Source organism: Salvelinus sp. IW2-2015, unplaced genomic scaffold, assembly GCF_002910315.2.
Source record: "Salvelinus sp. IW2-2015 unplaced genomic scaffold, ASM291031v2 Un_scaffold6326, whole genome shotgun sequence".
Lineage (NCBI taxonomy): Eukaryota > Metazoa > Chordata > Actinopteri > Salmoniformes > Salmonidae > Salvelinus > Salvelinus sp. IW2-2015.
In genome coordinates this window covers 6,632-21,022 of record NW_019947589.1, presented here as the reverse complement: position 1 = coordinate 21,022, position 14,391 = coordinate 6,632, and the positions used below count along the sequence as shown (strand labels likewise).

The 14,391-nt window shown below is 44.9% G+C and overlaps 1 protein-coding gene and 2 long non-coding RNA genes across 5 annotated transcripts; 1 reads left to right on the top strand and 2 right to left on the bottom strand.

Moving 5' to 3' along the window:
* The first annotated feature begins 263 nt into the window (after positions 1 to 263).
* On the top strand, positions 264 to 1,080 carry LOC139026905 (uncharacterized). Of its 3 annotated transcripts, none has more exons than XR_011478856.1 (3): positions 264 to 307; positions 348 to 419; positions 1,027 to 1,080. It is a non-coding gene; the product is annotated as an uncharacterized lncRNA (long non-coding RNA). The 3 variants fall into 3 exon arrangements; XR_011478854.1 differs by lacking the exon at positions 1,027 to 1,080 and adding an exon at positions 707 to 760; XR_011478855.1 differs by lacking the exon at positions 1,027 to 1,080 and adding an exon at positions 583 to 642.
* On the bottom strand, positions 824 to 1,667 carry LOC139026906 (uncharacterized). Its single transcript, XR_011478857.1, has 3 exons — positions 1,628 to 1,667; positions 975 to 1,018; positions 824 to 858 (listed from the first exon to the last, which is right to left on the bottom strand). It is a non-coding gene; the product is annotated as an uncharacterized lncRNA (long non-coding RNA).
* A 3,956-nt stretch (positions 1,668 to 5,623) lies between these two features.
* LOC112078815 (beta-1,4-mannosyl-glycoprotein 4-beta-N-acetylglucosaminyltransferase) lies at positions 5,624 to 13,962 on the bottom strand. The gene is given in 9 exon segments (XM_070442146.1): positions 5,624 to 6,064; positions 6,067 to 6,111; positions 6,114 to 6,191; positions 6,194 to 6,217; positions 6,220 to 6,259; positions 6,261 to 6,485; positions 9,024 to 9,333; positions 9,669 to 10,378; positions 13,797 to 13,962. Coding segments are annotated over 9 exon segments (1,581 nt in total). The 5' UTR covers positions 13,884 to 13,962; the 3' UTR covers positions 5,624 to 6,002.
* Positions 13,963 to 14,391: the final 429 nt, after the last annotated feature.

The window sequence follows — 14,391 nt, the reverse complement described above, 5'->3', positions numbered from 1 at the left end:
CGCAGTTAGGTAGAGGTGGTGTTCCATCCCACTACACTAGACAGTTATATAGAGGTGGTGTTATCATCCCACACTACAACTAGACCAGTTAGGTAGAGGTGGTGTTATCATCCCACACTACATAGACAGTTTATAGAGGTGGTGTTATCATCACACTAACCTAGACAGTTATATAGAGGTGGTGTTTATCATCCTACACTACACTAGACAGTTAGATAGAGTGGTGTTATCATCGCACACTACCCTAGACAGTTAGATAGAGTGGTGCTATCATCCCACACTACACTAGACCAGTTATATAGAGGTGGTTGCTATCATCCCACACTCACTAGACCAGTTAGATAGAGGTGTGTTATCATCCACACTCACTAGACCAGTTATATAGAGGTGGTGTTATCATCCCACACTACACTAGACCAGTTAGTATAGAGGTGGTGTTATCATCCACACTACACTAGACCAGTTATATAAGAGGTGGTGTTATCAATCCCACACTACACTAGACAGTTATATAGAGGTGGTGTTATCATCCACATAACTAGACCAGTTATATAGAGGTGGTTTTATCACACTCCTAGACAGTTATATTAGAGGTGGTGTTATCATCCCACACTACCACTACACAGTTATATAGAGGTGGTGTTTATCCACACTACACTAGACCAGTTATTAGAGGTGGTGTTATCATCCACACTAACTAGACCAGTTTATATAGAGGTGGGTTTATCATCCCACACTACACTGACCAGTTATATAGAGGTGGTGTTATCATCCACACTAACTAGACAGTTATATGAGGTGTTATACCCACACTCCACTAGACGTTAGATAGAGGTGGTGTTATGATCCAGCACTACACTAGACAGTTAGGTAGAGGTGGTGCTATCCATCCACACTAACATAGACAGTTAATTAGAGGTGGTGTTTCATCCTACACTAGACCAGTTATTAGGTGGTGTTATCATCCACACTACCTAGACCAGTTAGATAGAGGTGGTGCTATCATCCACACCTACACCTAGACAGTTATAGTAGAGGTGGTGTTATCATCCCACACTAACTAGACCAGTTAGATAGAGGTGTGCTATCATCCAACTACACTAGACGAGTTAATAGAGGTTGTGTATCATCCACACTACACTAGACCAGTTATATAGAGGTGGTGTTATCATCACACTACACTAGACAGTTATATAGAGGTGGTGTTTATACCAACACTACACTAGACCAGTTATATAGAGGTGGTGTATCATCCCACACTAACTAGACATTTAGATAGAGGTGGTGCTATCATCCCACCTACACTGACCAGTTACTGAGGTGGTGTATCATCCCACACTACACTAGACAGTTATATAGAGGTGGTGTTATCATCCACATACACTAGACAGTTATATAGAGGTGGTGTTATCATCCCACTACATACCACTACACAGTTATATAGAGGTGTGTTATCATCCCACACTACACACTAGAGCAGTTATATAGAGGTGGGTGTTATCTCCACAACTACATAGACAGTTATATAGAGGTGGTGTTATCATCCACACTACACTAGACAGTTATATAGAGGTGGTGTTATATCCAGCACTAACTAGACATTATATGGTGGTGTTATCACACACACTAGACCAGTTATATAGAGGTGGTGTTATCATCCCACACTAACTAGACGTTATATAGAGGTGTGTTATCATCCACCCAACAACTACACAGTTAGATAGAGGTGTGTGTTAGTTTTGTCACAGCTGTGCTGTTAGGTCCAGGTTCTCTCTTTATTCTTGATTTATTTATAGTCAAGTTGACTGTTAAACACGTTCTCATTTACAAAACGACACTGGGAATAGTTACAGGGGATAGGAGGGTGGACAAATGAGCAATTGGAAGCTGGATGATTAGGTGACCATGATGGTACGAGGGCCAGATTGGAAAGAGCTGCAGTAAAATGGCCGTTCTCATTCTACTTCCTTGATGACGAAGAGAATTTGGGAGATATGGAAACCGACAGATCCAGATTAAGGGTTCAAATCCCTTCCTGTACAGTAGATATTGTATTATCTTTGTAATTTATTTGTTTGAATCTGAGGTTGTAACCAAACTCACAGTATATTTCCTGAATGTATGACTGCGTTCCAAATAGGGGTGGGGTCCCGAGTGGCAGTCTCAGTGCTAAGAGGCATCACTGCAGACCTGCTTTGATCCGGGCTGTATCATAACTGGAACGTGATGGGAGTCCCATAGGGTGGGACAATTGTGCCAGCGTCGTCGGGTTCTGGGAGGCGGGGGTAGGCCGTCAGTTGTATATAAGAATTTGTTCTTTAGCGGACTTTCCTAGTTAATAAAGGTAAAAAAATATATAATAATCCTATTCCATGAGTTGAAGTCAGAAGTTTACATACACCTTCGCCAAATACATTTAAACTCAGTTTTCACAATTCCTGACATTTAATCTAGTTAAAATTCCTGCCTTAGGTCAATTAAGGATCACACTTTTTTTAAGAATGTGAAATGTCAGAATAATAGTAGAGAGAATGATTATTTCAGCTTTTCTTTCTTTCATAACATTCCCAGTGGGTCAGAAGTTTACATACACTCAATTAGTATTTTGTAGCATTGGCTTTAAATTGTTTAACTTGGGTCAACGTTTCGGGTAGCCTCCACAAGCTTCCACAATAAGTTGGGTGAATTTTGGCCCATTCCTCCTGACAGTGTTGTGTACCTGAGTCACGTTTGTAGGCCTCCTTGTCGCACATGCTTTTTCAGTTCTGCTCACAAATTTTCTATGGGATTGAGGTCAGGGCTTTGTGATGGCACTCATACCATGATTTGTTGTCCTAAAGCCATTTTGCAACAACTTTGAAGTATGCTTGGGTATTGTCATTTGGAAGACCTTTTGCGACCAAGCTTTACTCCTGACTGATGTCTTGAGATGTTGTTTCAATATCCACATAATTTCCTACCTCATGATGCCATTATTTTGTGAAGTGCACCAGTCCTCTGCAGCAAAGCACCCCCAAACATGATGCTGCCGCCCCCGTGCTTCATGTTGGGATGGTGTTTTTCGGCTTGCAAGCCTCCCCCTTTATCCTCCAAAACTAACGATGGTCATTATGGCCAACAGTTCTATTTTTGTTTCATCAGACCAGAGACATTTCTCCAAAAGTTACGATCTTTTGTCCCATGTGCAGTTGCTACCGTAGTCTGGCTTTTTTTATGGCGGTTTTGGAGCAGTGGCTTCTTGCTTGCTAAGCCGCTTTCAGGTTATGCTCGATATAGGACTCGTTTTCCTGTGGATATAGATACTTTGTACTGTTTCCAGCATCTTCACAAGGCCTTTGCTGTTGTTCGCCCCAAAGTACCACAGTCGTTCATCTCTAGGAGAACAGAACGCGTCTCTCCTGAGCGGTATGATGGCTGCGTGGTCCATGGTGTTTATACTTGCGTACTATTGTTTGTACAATGAACGTGGTACCTTCAGGCGTTTGAAATTGCTCCAAGGATGACCAGACTTGTGGAGGTCTACAATTTTTCTTCTGAGGTCTTGCGTGATTTTTTTTGATTTTCCATGGTGTCAAGCAAAGAGGCTGAGTTGAAGGTAGCCTTGAATACATCCACAGGTAACCTCCAATTGACTCAATTATGTAAATTAGCCTATCAGAAGCTTAAAGCCATGACCTTTTTTTTCTGGAATTTCCAGCTGTTTAAAGCACAGTCAACTCAGTGTATGTAACGTCTGACCCACTGGAATTGTGATACTTGAATTATAAGTGAAATAATCTGTCTGTAAACAGTTGTTGGAAAAATGCCTTGTGTCATGCACAAAGTACATGTCCGAACCGACTTGCAAAACTATAGTTTGTTAACAAGAAATTTGTGAATGGCTGATAAACTAGTTTTAATGACTCCAACCTAAGTGTATTTAAACTTCTGACTTCAACTGTATATAGTGCACTACTTTTGACCAGGTCCATAGTGCACTATGTAGGGAATGGATGCCATTTGAGACACATCTTATCTCACTAAAATCAATCATCTCTTTATCTCTGTCTCGGCTAGGATATGACATCGTCAAATGCCCACCATGCTCAGTGTTCTGTTTACCACAAGGGTTCGTCTATTGCAGAGGCAGGGCTCACCACCGTAACATCAGAGAGAGCGAGAGAGGGCTGGGCTCTAGTCAGCCTAGTCAAGAGTCTGCATGATCAAGCACCATGATCTGTCTATGCAATCGGGACTGTAGGGAGATAGGAGGAAGCAGGGGAAGAGAGAGAGAGAGAGGAAGCAGGGTAAAGAGAGAGAGAGAGGAGGAAGCGGAGAGGGAGTAAGAGAGAGAATGAATGAGATACAGAGAGACACAAAGAAAGAGAAGGAAGAGAGAGAGAGAGAGGGAGAGAAAGGAAGAGGGAGGGAGTAAGAGAGAGAATGAATGAGAATACAGAGAGACACAGAAGAGAAGGAAGAGAGAGAGAGAGGGAGAGAGAAGAAGAGTGGGAGGAAGAGTGAAAGAGAGGAGGGAGAGTGAAAAAGAGGGAGAAGGAAAGGAGAGGGAGAGAGAGAGCCAGAGAGAGAAAGAAGGGAGATAAACGAGCCAGAGGAGTAAACTACATTTAGTTAAGTTACATTCTCCTGAGGATAAAAAAAGGGAACACACACACACAGTGTTGCTGTAGATTTTCTTCCCTTTCTCTCTAAAGACTCAGTGACCTACCTTGAACGCAGCTCACCCTCCTCCCTCATCACCCCCTTTCTCTCTTCCCTCTCCTCCCTTTCCTCCACTCCTTCCTCCCCCTCTCTCTCGTTACCATGGCAACGTGGGCGGCACATTTCTGCTCGAGCAATCAAGTGACCTTTTTTTTACCGGACCTTAGCAAGAGAGAGAAAGAGAGAGGGACAGAGGGGAGGGAGACGGAGAGAGAAGGATGTAATAGAGAAGGCAAGGGAGAGAAACCAAAAGAGAGGACGAGAGAGAGAGTCAACCAGTATTTTTTGTTTAAATCTTTGTCTTTATAGGCCACATAGAACAACAATACACCTCCTGCTGTGCTGTACAAAAGGCTATGAAGACGACATCACTTCATCATTCATTCCGAGCTGTCTGTCTGTCTGTCTACAGAGGAGGACTGTCACCCACATATTGTGTTCTGACCTTTCAGGATCGCACACCCCAGTGCACACGTGCGCGCATGCACACAGATTAACACATAAACACACACACACACGCACACCTCACAGAGTGTTAGTGGTTTGCAGCAACAGATGCAGAAGTCCCATTCCATGTGTGTAAAGTTAACCGAGAGTTTCTACAACGATTCAGGCTTTTTCTCTTGTCAGTTCATTTGCAAGCAAGCCAAAATATTAACCATAGGAAAGCAATACACTGTAGACTGCACTATATCTAACTCACATATGATGAGAGGAGAAAGTGTGTGTGTGTGTTAGCAGGGGGTCACTAAAGACACAACAGGAAGGTATCCAACAGTGAGTGAGATTTCCGCGACGGGACGAGGGAGTGTCTGTGTCGCTATGACGATATGATGAAGTAAACATCAACAGAAACAAAAAATGTCATCTTTTGCTTCCTTTTTCCACAGGTTTGCGATTCGCCTGTTTTGTCCCTCTGCCCCCACCGTACCAACCCAGCATAAAGGCCTGTCTGTCAGTCAGAACTAGGAAAGTAGTAGGTGAGGTTCAGAGGTTGATATAGAGCGCGTTTCTAGGGAGGACTATTTGTCAGTAGTCAGTGGTCATTCCCCCAAAGTGGTTCCATGTTCCCTTTTACCAAAAAATAAGGACTTTTTGGAGCTTGCGTTAGGTATCCTCCAACGTCAGTGTTTTCCTTCCTTCTGTACCCTTCCACATCAGTGCTAAGGTTTTCCTTCTGTCTGTATCCTTCACCCATGAAGAGTGATAGTTTTGTTTCCATGTCCCTCCCCTTTGTGAGTCCCAGGGGCCCTCCTTCCTTACCCATTCACTTCCTTCAATTCTCTAACCCCCCGAATTCGTTACTCCTCAATCTTTATCAGTTTGACATACGGGTTCTCCAGAAGGTACAGGTACTTCTCAAATTCTCCAACATATACTTTGGGGCGTACATGTGCTCTTTGGGGTCCGAGGGGGGTACTCCTGCACCGATCCATCGAACCAACCCCCCGTCCGGATCAGGTCCCGAATATAATTCAGATCCCGTTTGCCTCGTAGTGCGCCCAACGTGGGAAGCCCCGTTCTGGGCCGAGATCAGCTTAAAATGGATGCCCTCAGGCGCTAAAGCACCAAGAACAGTGCCACCCAGCAAAGTGGAAGGGGCTTCCAACGGCCCACTGGACCAGGATGTGACCCGTGTCGTTCTCGTACTTCCTGAAACCGGGCATGGTGTAGTATTCCCGGCGCCGGAGACGTATCCCGTCGGCATCGTAGACGTCTCGGAGCATTCCGACCGTGCACCCCGACACGACTCCAACGACCCCAGCTAGAACAAGAAGGGGATACTTTATTCAGATGGAATTGATCAAATCACATGTTAATGGTCACACACACATGGTTATCAGATGTTAATGGTCACATACACAATGGTTATCAGATGTTATTAGTCACATACACATGGTTATCAGATGTTAATGGTCACATACACATGGTTATCAGATTTAATGGTCACATACACATGGTTATCAGATGTTAATGGTCACATACACATGGTTATCAGATGTTAATGGTCACATACACATGGTTATCAGATGTTAATGGTCACATACACTGGTTATCAGATGTTAATGGTCACACACACATGGTTATCACATGTTAATGGTCACATACACATGGTTATCAGATGTTAATGGTCACATACACATGGTTATCAGATGTTAATGGTCACATACACATGGTTATCAGATGTTATTGGTCACATACACATGGTTATCAGATGTTAATGGTCACATACACATGGTTATCAGATGTTTAATGGTCACATACACATGGTTATCACATGTTAATGGTCATACACATGGTTATCACATGTTAATGGTCACATACACATGGTTATCAGATGTTAATGGTCACATACACATGGTTATCAGATGTTAATGGTCACATACTACATTGGTCCATACATTTACAGATGTTAATGGTCACATACACCATGGTTATCACATGTTAATGGTCACATACACATGGTTATCAGATGTTAATGGTCACATACACATGGTTATCAGATGTTATTAGTCACATACACATGGTTATCAGATGTTAATGGTCACATACACATGGTTAGCATATGTAATGGTCACATACACATGGTTATCAGATGTTAATGGTCACACACACATGGTTATCAGATGTAATGGTCACATACACATGGTTATCAGATGTTATTGGTCACACACACATGTTATCAGATGTTATTGGTCACACACACATGGTTATCAGATGTTAATGGTCACATACACATGGTTATCAGATGTTATTGGTCACATACACATGGTTATCAGATGTTAATGGTCACTACACATGGTTATCAGATGTTAATGGTCACATACACATGGTTATCAGATGGTAATGTGAGTGTAGCGAAATGCTTGTGCTTCTAGTTCCGACCATGCAGTAATATCTAAGTTAATACACATAAGGGGCGGCAGAGTAGCCTAGTGGTTAGAGCGTTGGACTAGTAACCGAAAGGTTGCAAGATCGAATCCCTGAGCTGACAAGGTAAAAATCTGTCGTTCTACCCTGAACAGGCAGTTAACCCACTGTTCTTAGGCCGTCATTGAAAATAAGAATTTGTTCTTAACTGACTTGGCTAGTTAAATAAAGGTAAAATTAAAAACAATCGGAGGAGAAGATCCTGGTCTGAGAGGTGACCAAGAACCCGATGGTCACTCAGATAGAGCTGCAGAGTTCCTGGAGCTCCTTCCAGAAGGACAACCATCTCTGCAGCACTTCACCAATCAGGCCTTTATGGTGGAGTGGCCAGACAGAAGCCACTCCTCAGTAAAAGGCACATGACAGCCTGCTTGGAGTTTGCCAAAAGGCACCTGAAGATTTCTGGTCTGATGAAACCAAGATTGAACTTTCTGGCCTGAATGCCAAGCGTCACATCTGGAGGAAACCTGGTGGCAGCATCATGCTGTGGGGATGTTTTTCAGCGGCAGGGACTGGGAGACTAGTCAGGATAGAGAGAAAGATGAACGGAGAAAAATACAGAGATGAAAACCTGCTCTAGAGTGCTCAGGACCTCAGACTGGGATGAAGGTTCACCTTCCAACATGACAACGACCCTAAGCCAAGACACCGCAGGAGCGGCTCCGGGACAAGTCCATGAATGGCCCGGACTTGAACCCGATGGAACATCTCTGGAGAGATCTAAAAATAGCTGCGCAGTGACACTCCCCATCCAACCTGACAGAGCTTGAGAGGATCTGCAGAGAAGAATGGGAGAAACTCCCCAAATACAGGTGTGGCAAGCTTGTAGCTTCATACCCAAGAAGACTCGAGGCTGTAATCACTGCCAAAGGTGCTTCAGCAAAGTACTGGTTAAAGGTATGAATACTTATGTAAATGTCACATTTCAGTTTATTTTATTTGATAGATTTGCTCAAATAAAAATAAAAAACAGTTTTTGCTTTGTCATTATGTGGTATGTGTGTAGATTGATAAGGAACATTTTAGAATAAGTCTGTAACGTGGAAAAAGTGAAGGGGTTGAATAGCTTTTCGAATGCACGGTACACACAACCCCTCCGATACATACACACACCAGTAAGCAGTTTTAGGGGGTTAAGTGATCCTAATAGCCAACCATAGCACTTAACAGGCACTGTATATCGTTTGAGTGGAATCCAATAGAGATCTTATCTTTCTAGGATCTGTCACTAACAACCMTCTAGTAGTCGGCTCAAATCCTGTTCGAAAAGATAAGATTAAAAAACTTGATTGTCCATCAAGTTTACACAGGATAGATTTCGCGCCTGGTTTGGGATTCGAACCAGCAACCTTCTGTTAACAAGCCCTCTAACCTCTAACCCTCTAGGCTACCTGCTTCCAGAAGAACCCGTAGAGCGACTTCCTCATGTGGATGGCGAACGGTTCCGTCCACCCGTCGAACAGCTTGAGGAAAAGAAGTCCCTCGCGGGCGGGGATCTCGTCGGCATCGTTGATGAYGAAGACGTCGTCGGGGCGTGATCCGGTCACCCTGGCCATGCCGTCGCGGGTCAGGTAGGTACGGAGGTAGTCATCAGCAATCCAGCCGTCCTGGCGCCCGCCGTCGGGGAAGTGGTCCAGGAAAACGTAGAGGATTTTGTGGCGCACGTAGTCGTAGGTTCCGTTCAGGAGGAGACGCAGGAACCTGGAGGGAGGGACAGATACAGACAGTGTGTCAACAGATACGCTTAAACAAGTCTGTCAGGAGGAGACGCAGGAACCTGGAGGGAGGGACAGATACAGACAGTGTGTCAACAGATACGCTTAAACAAGTCTTTCAGGAGAGAGAGACGAAGAGAAGACAGACACACAGACAGATGGACAGACAGCCAGCCAGATGGACAAACAGACAGCCAGCCATCTCATCATCCTGTCCATTCGTCGAAGTGGTCGTCTCTCTCCGTCGGAGGAGAAGTTGGAGGCAAACAGACACAAAGCCAGCAAGACAGACAGACAGACGCATATATATATACCACTCACCGTAGTGGTCGTCTCTCTCCGTAGGCGGTGAAGTTAGACTCACACACCAGGAACAGATCCACAGCCTGGGTCAACTCGTGGAACCTCACGTGGAGAAGATCAAACTCATGGTTCACGTTGATGGCATTGATCACCCTCCTGGGTCTCTCTCTGGGCGTCAGTCTCTCCTTAGTGGGCAGGTTAGAGTGGTAGACCATGGTAGGTACCCCACAGTAGGGCCCGTGCCACCCCGGCCGACACACACATTTTACCAGACGTTTGCCTCCTCGTCCTCTTGATTTGGCCTTGGGAGGCATGGAGGTGCCGGAGGACGACGGATGGAGTGGTTGTTGGTGGGATTGGTTCAGGACCGCCAGGGGTTTACGTTGCCCAGGGGAGCCTGCTCGAGATCCTACCCCAGTACCAGTCACAGTAGGCCACCCGGGTCGTGCCGCGTCATCCCTGGGGGTGGCGACCTCCGTCCCCTGGCGGAAGCAGAGGGCTCCGGCTTTAGTGCGGACGAAGTAGGAGGTGGGGTCGTCCTGGAGCTGGTGGGTGCGGGTGTGGATGTCGCCCAGGGTTTCTAAGGGGTCCGGGGATGGAGCCTTGGAGGGCACCACCTGGTCATCGATCCCAGCCGAGGCCTTTTCCTCTGGGGCGTAAGGTCTGACAGGGTGGGCTGGGTGGCTGGGGTACCAGGGCTTGAAGTGGAGGTCCTCACCTTCACGCTCCTGAGGAAGACAAGACAAAGAGGRGACTGTTTAGCAMTTTACTTGTCCTCACAGATCAATCTAGAGAAACTTTATTAGGRCTCTTTACATTCTGCATCGCTGAAGGGTTACAGATAGAAATGTTATTTCCGATTGAGCCGGCATATGCAGCATTTACCATGAATACAGTCTGCTCTATTGCGGGAACATTGCCTTTAATTCTTAGGGATAGGCGCCCGTCAACAGGGAAATCATGCTGAACTTAATCAATCAAATGTCATTTGTCACAAGCACGGAATACGCCCTTAACCAACAATGCAGTTTTAAGAAAATGATTTACTAAATAAATAAAAAAGTTACACAATAAATTAACAAAACGAGGCTATTTACAGGGGTACCGGTACTGAGTCAATGTGCGGGGGTACGGTTAGTTGAGGTAATTTGTACATGTAGGTAGGGGTAAAGTGAATATGTATAGATAATAAACAGAGAGTACCAGCAGTGTAAAAACAAAAAGGGGGGGTGTCAATGTAAATAGTCCGGGTGGCCATTTGATTAATTGTTCAGCAGTCTTATGGTTGGGGGTAGATGCTTTTTAAGAAGCCTGTTTGGACCTAGACTTGACACTCCGGTACCGCTTGCCGTACGGTAGCAGATAGAACAGTCTATGACAGGGGTGGCTGGAGTCGGACAATTTTTGGGTCTTCCTCTGACACCGCCTTATATAGGTCCTGGATGGCAGGAACATTGGCCCCAGTGATGTATGAGCCCGATATGCACTACCCTCTGTAGCGCCTTATGGTGGATGCCGAGCAGTTTGCCAAACCAGGCGGCGATGCAACCTGTCTGAATGCTCTCGATGGTGCAACTGTAGAACTTTCTCGTGTGTTGTCCATGAAGTTTGTTGGTGATGTGGACACTAAGGAACTTGAAATCTCGACCCACTCCACTACAGCCCTGTCGATGTGAATGGGGCGTGTTCAGCCCTCTTTTCCTGTATGTCACGATTCATCTCCTTGTCTTGGTCACGTTGAGGAGAGGTTGTTGTCCTGGCACCACACTGCCAGGTCTCTGACCTCCTCCCATAGGCTGTCTCATCGTTGTCAGTGATCAGGGCCTACCATCTTTGTGTCGTCAGCAAACTTAATGATGTGTTTGGAGTCGTGCTTGGCCACGCAGTCGTGGGTGAACAAGGAGTACAGGAGGACTAAGCACCCACCCCTGGGGGCGGCCCGTCATGAAGTCTAGGATCCAGTTGCAGAGGAGGTGTTTAGTCCCAGAGTCCTTAGCTTGGCGATGAGCTGTGAGCACTATAGTGTTAAACGCTGAGCCTTACTTCCGCAATACGGATTAAATAGAGCCCTTAGTGTTAACGCAACTTTGTTTACATGCAATGACTCAGATGCCATTAAACTTGCTCCTGACATTTAAAAGGAAGAGCCTTAATTGTTGGACTGGAGGTAGACTACTGGATGATAATGGTGTATTGACTGGAGGTAGACTACTGATGATAATGAGTATGATGATAATAGTGTTTTGACTGGAGGTAGACTACTGAAGATAATGGTGTGTTGACTGGAAGTAGACTGATGATAATGGTGTGTATTGACTGGGGATAGACTACTGAAGATAATGTGTTGTTGACTGGAGGTAGACTGATGTTAATGGTGTATTGACTGGAGGTAGACTACTGAAGATAATGGGTGGTGTGACGGTAGGTAGACGTGATAATGGTGTATTGACTGGAGTAGACTACTGAAGATAATGGTGTGTTGACTGGAGGTAGGACTGATGATAATGGTGTACTGACTGGAGGAGACTACTGAAGATAATGGTGTGTTGACTGGAGGTAGACTGATATATGGTGTATGACTGGAGGTGACTGATGATAATGGTGTATTGACCTGAGGTAGTGACTACTGAAGATACATGGTGTGTGACTGGAGGTAGACTGATGACAATGGGTTTGACTGGAGCTAGACTACTGGAATAATGGTGTGTTGACTGAGAGTAGACTGATGTAATGGTGTATGGACTGGAGGTAGACTACTGAAGATAATGGTTGTGTTGACTGGAGGTAGACTGATGATAATGTGTATTGACCGATGTAGACTACTGAAGATAATGGTGTGTTGATGGAGGTAGAATACTGTTGATTATAGTGTATTGACTGGAGATAGACTACTGATGATAATGATGGTATGATGATAACGTTGTAATTGACTGAGGTAGACTAGCTGTGATTAATAGTGTATTGACTGAAGTAAGACTACTAGTTATGTAATGATGTATGATGAGTAATGATGTATTGACTGAAGTTAGTACAACTATTAATATAGTTAATTTGACTGATGTAGACTACTGTTGATGATAGTGTATTGATGAGCATGAGACTACGATGATAATGATGTATTGACTGGAGGTAGACTACTGATGATAATGGGTGTATTGACTGGAGGTAGACACTGATGATAATGGTGTAACTGACTGGAGGTAGACTACTGAGATAATGTGTACTGACTGGGAAGGAACTGATGATAATGGTGTATTGACTGGAGGTAGACTACTGATGATAATGCTGTATTGGACTGGAGGTACGGAGATGAAAATGGTGTATTGACTGAGGTAGACTACTGATGATAATGTGTATTGACTGGAGGTAGACTATGATGATAATGGTGTGTTGACTGGAGGTAGACTGATGAATAATGGTGTATTGACTGGAGGTAGACTCATTATGATAATGGTGTACTTGACTGGAGGTAGACTATTATGATAATGGTGTACTGACTGGAGGTAGACTGATGATAATGGTGTACTGACTGGAGGTAGACTGATGATAATGGTGTATTGACTGGAGGTAGACTACCAATGATAATGGTGTATTGACTGGAGGTAGACTACCGATGATAATGGCCTTGAGAACCGTTTCTAAAGACACTCTTTCTTATCACAGGTTCCGAAGCACTTTTATRCCCAGGGCCTGTATTCATAAAGCGTCTCAGTGTAGGAGTGCTGATCTAGGATCAGTTTAGCCTTTTATATCATAATGAATATAATTATATGGACAGGTGGGGACCTGATCCAATATCATCACTACTACTCTAAGACGCTTTGTGGATACAGGCCCAGGCCTGATCATTGCCTTGAGGAGSGTTTCTAATACACAGCTAACATTTAGCCAACACCCTCGTTTCAGAACCTCAAACACATCCCAGCAGTGAGTAGTCAGCACATCTGGCAGGAGATATCCCAGGCTCYCTAGCACTTCCATGACCAGGCATGATCACTGACTCGAGAACAGCTTCTAAGATCAACAGTTTGTAGCTCATACTCATGGCAGTATAGTCAACACAGTGTAGAGATTAGCCAAACTGTCRATCCTGCAAAGTCACAGTGAAGATGTAAAATAACCGACCGTTCAACCAAACTGTCTCACCTCGTTGGGATCCGTGTCCCTGTGTCTGGGTTCCTCCTCTGGTTGACCCCATGGTTGGGGCGCAGCAGGTTCCTCTCTCAGCCTCATCTCCACCCCACCTCCTCTTCCTCCTCCACCCCCAGGGCCTATAGCCCCTACGATCCGGGGCTTGGTGTCCGAGGGCCTGTAGGAACAAACAGAAATGTCATGTTGGTCAGAAAGGTCATGTTGTCATCAATCAATCAAAAGTTTTACAAAGCCCTACTTCATCAGCAGTTCCCATGTCTGTCATACAAACACACACACACACACACACACACACACACACACTGCTATCCTTGTCATGTTTGCATGATGACACAAAACAGACTGGTACCGCCACCCAGGCTAGAATGGCAGTGGCTGGAGAAACTTAAAGGTGGGAATTCAGGAGAGAGGGAAAAGGAGAAAAGAGAAGGGGGAGAGAGGAGGGAAGAGAGGGGAGGGGCGAGCGCGGGGGGGGGGAGAGATGAGGGAAAGAGAGAGAAATAGATTGAGAGAGAAGGGACTGCAACGGCACTTCAAAACAGTGACTAGGCCTGCCGCACACAAGAACACTCATACTTAAGTTCAGTGT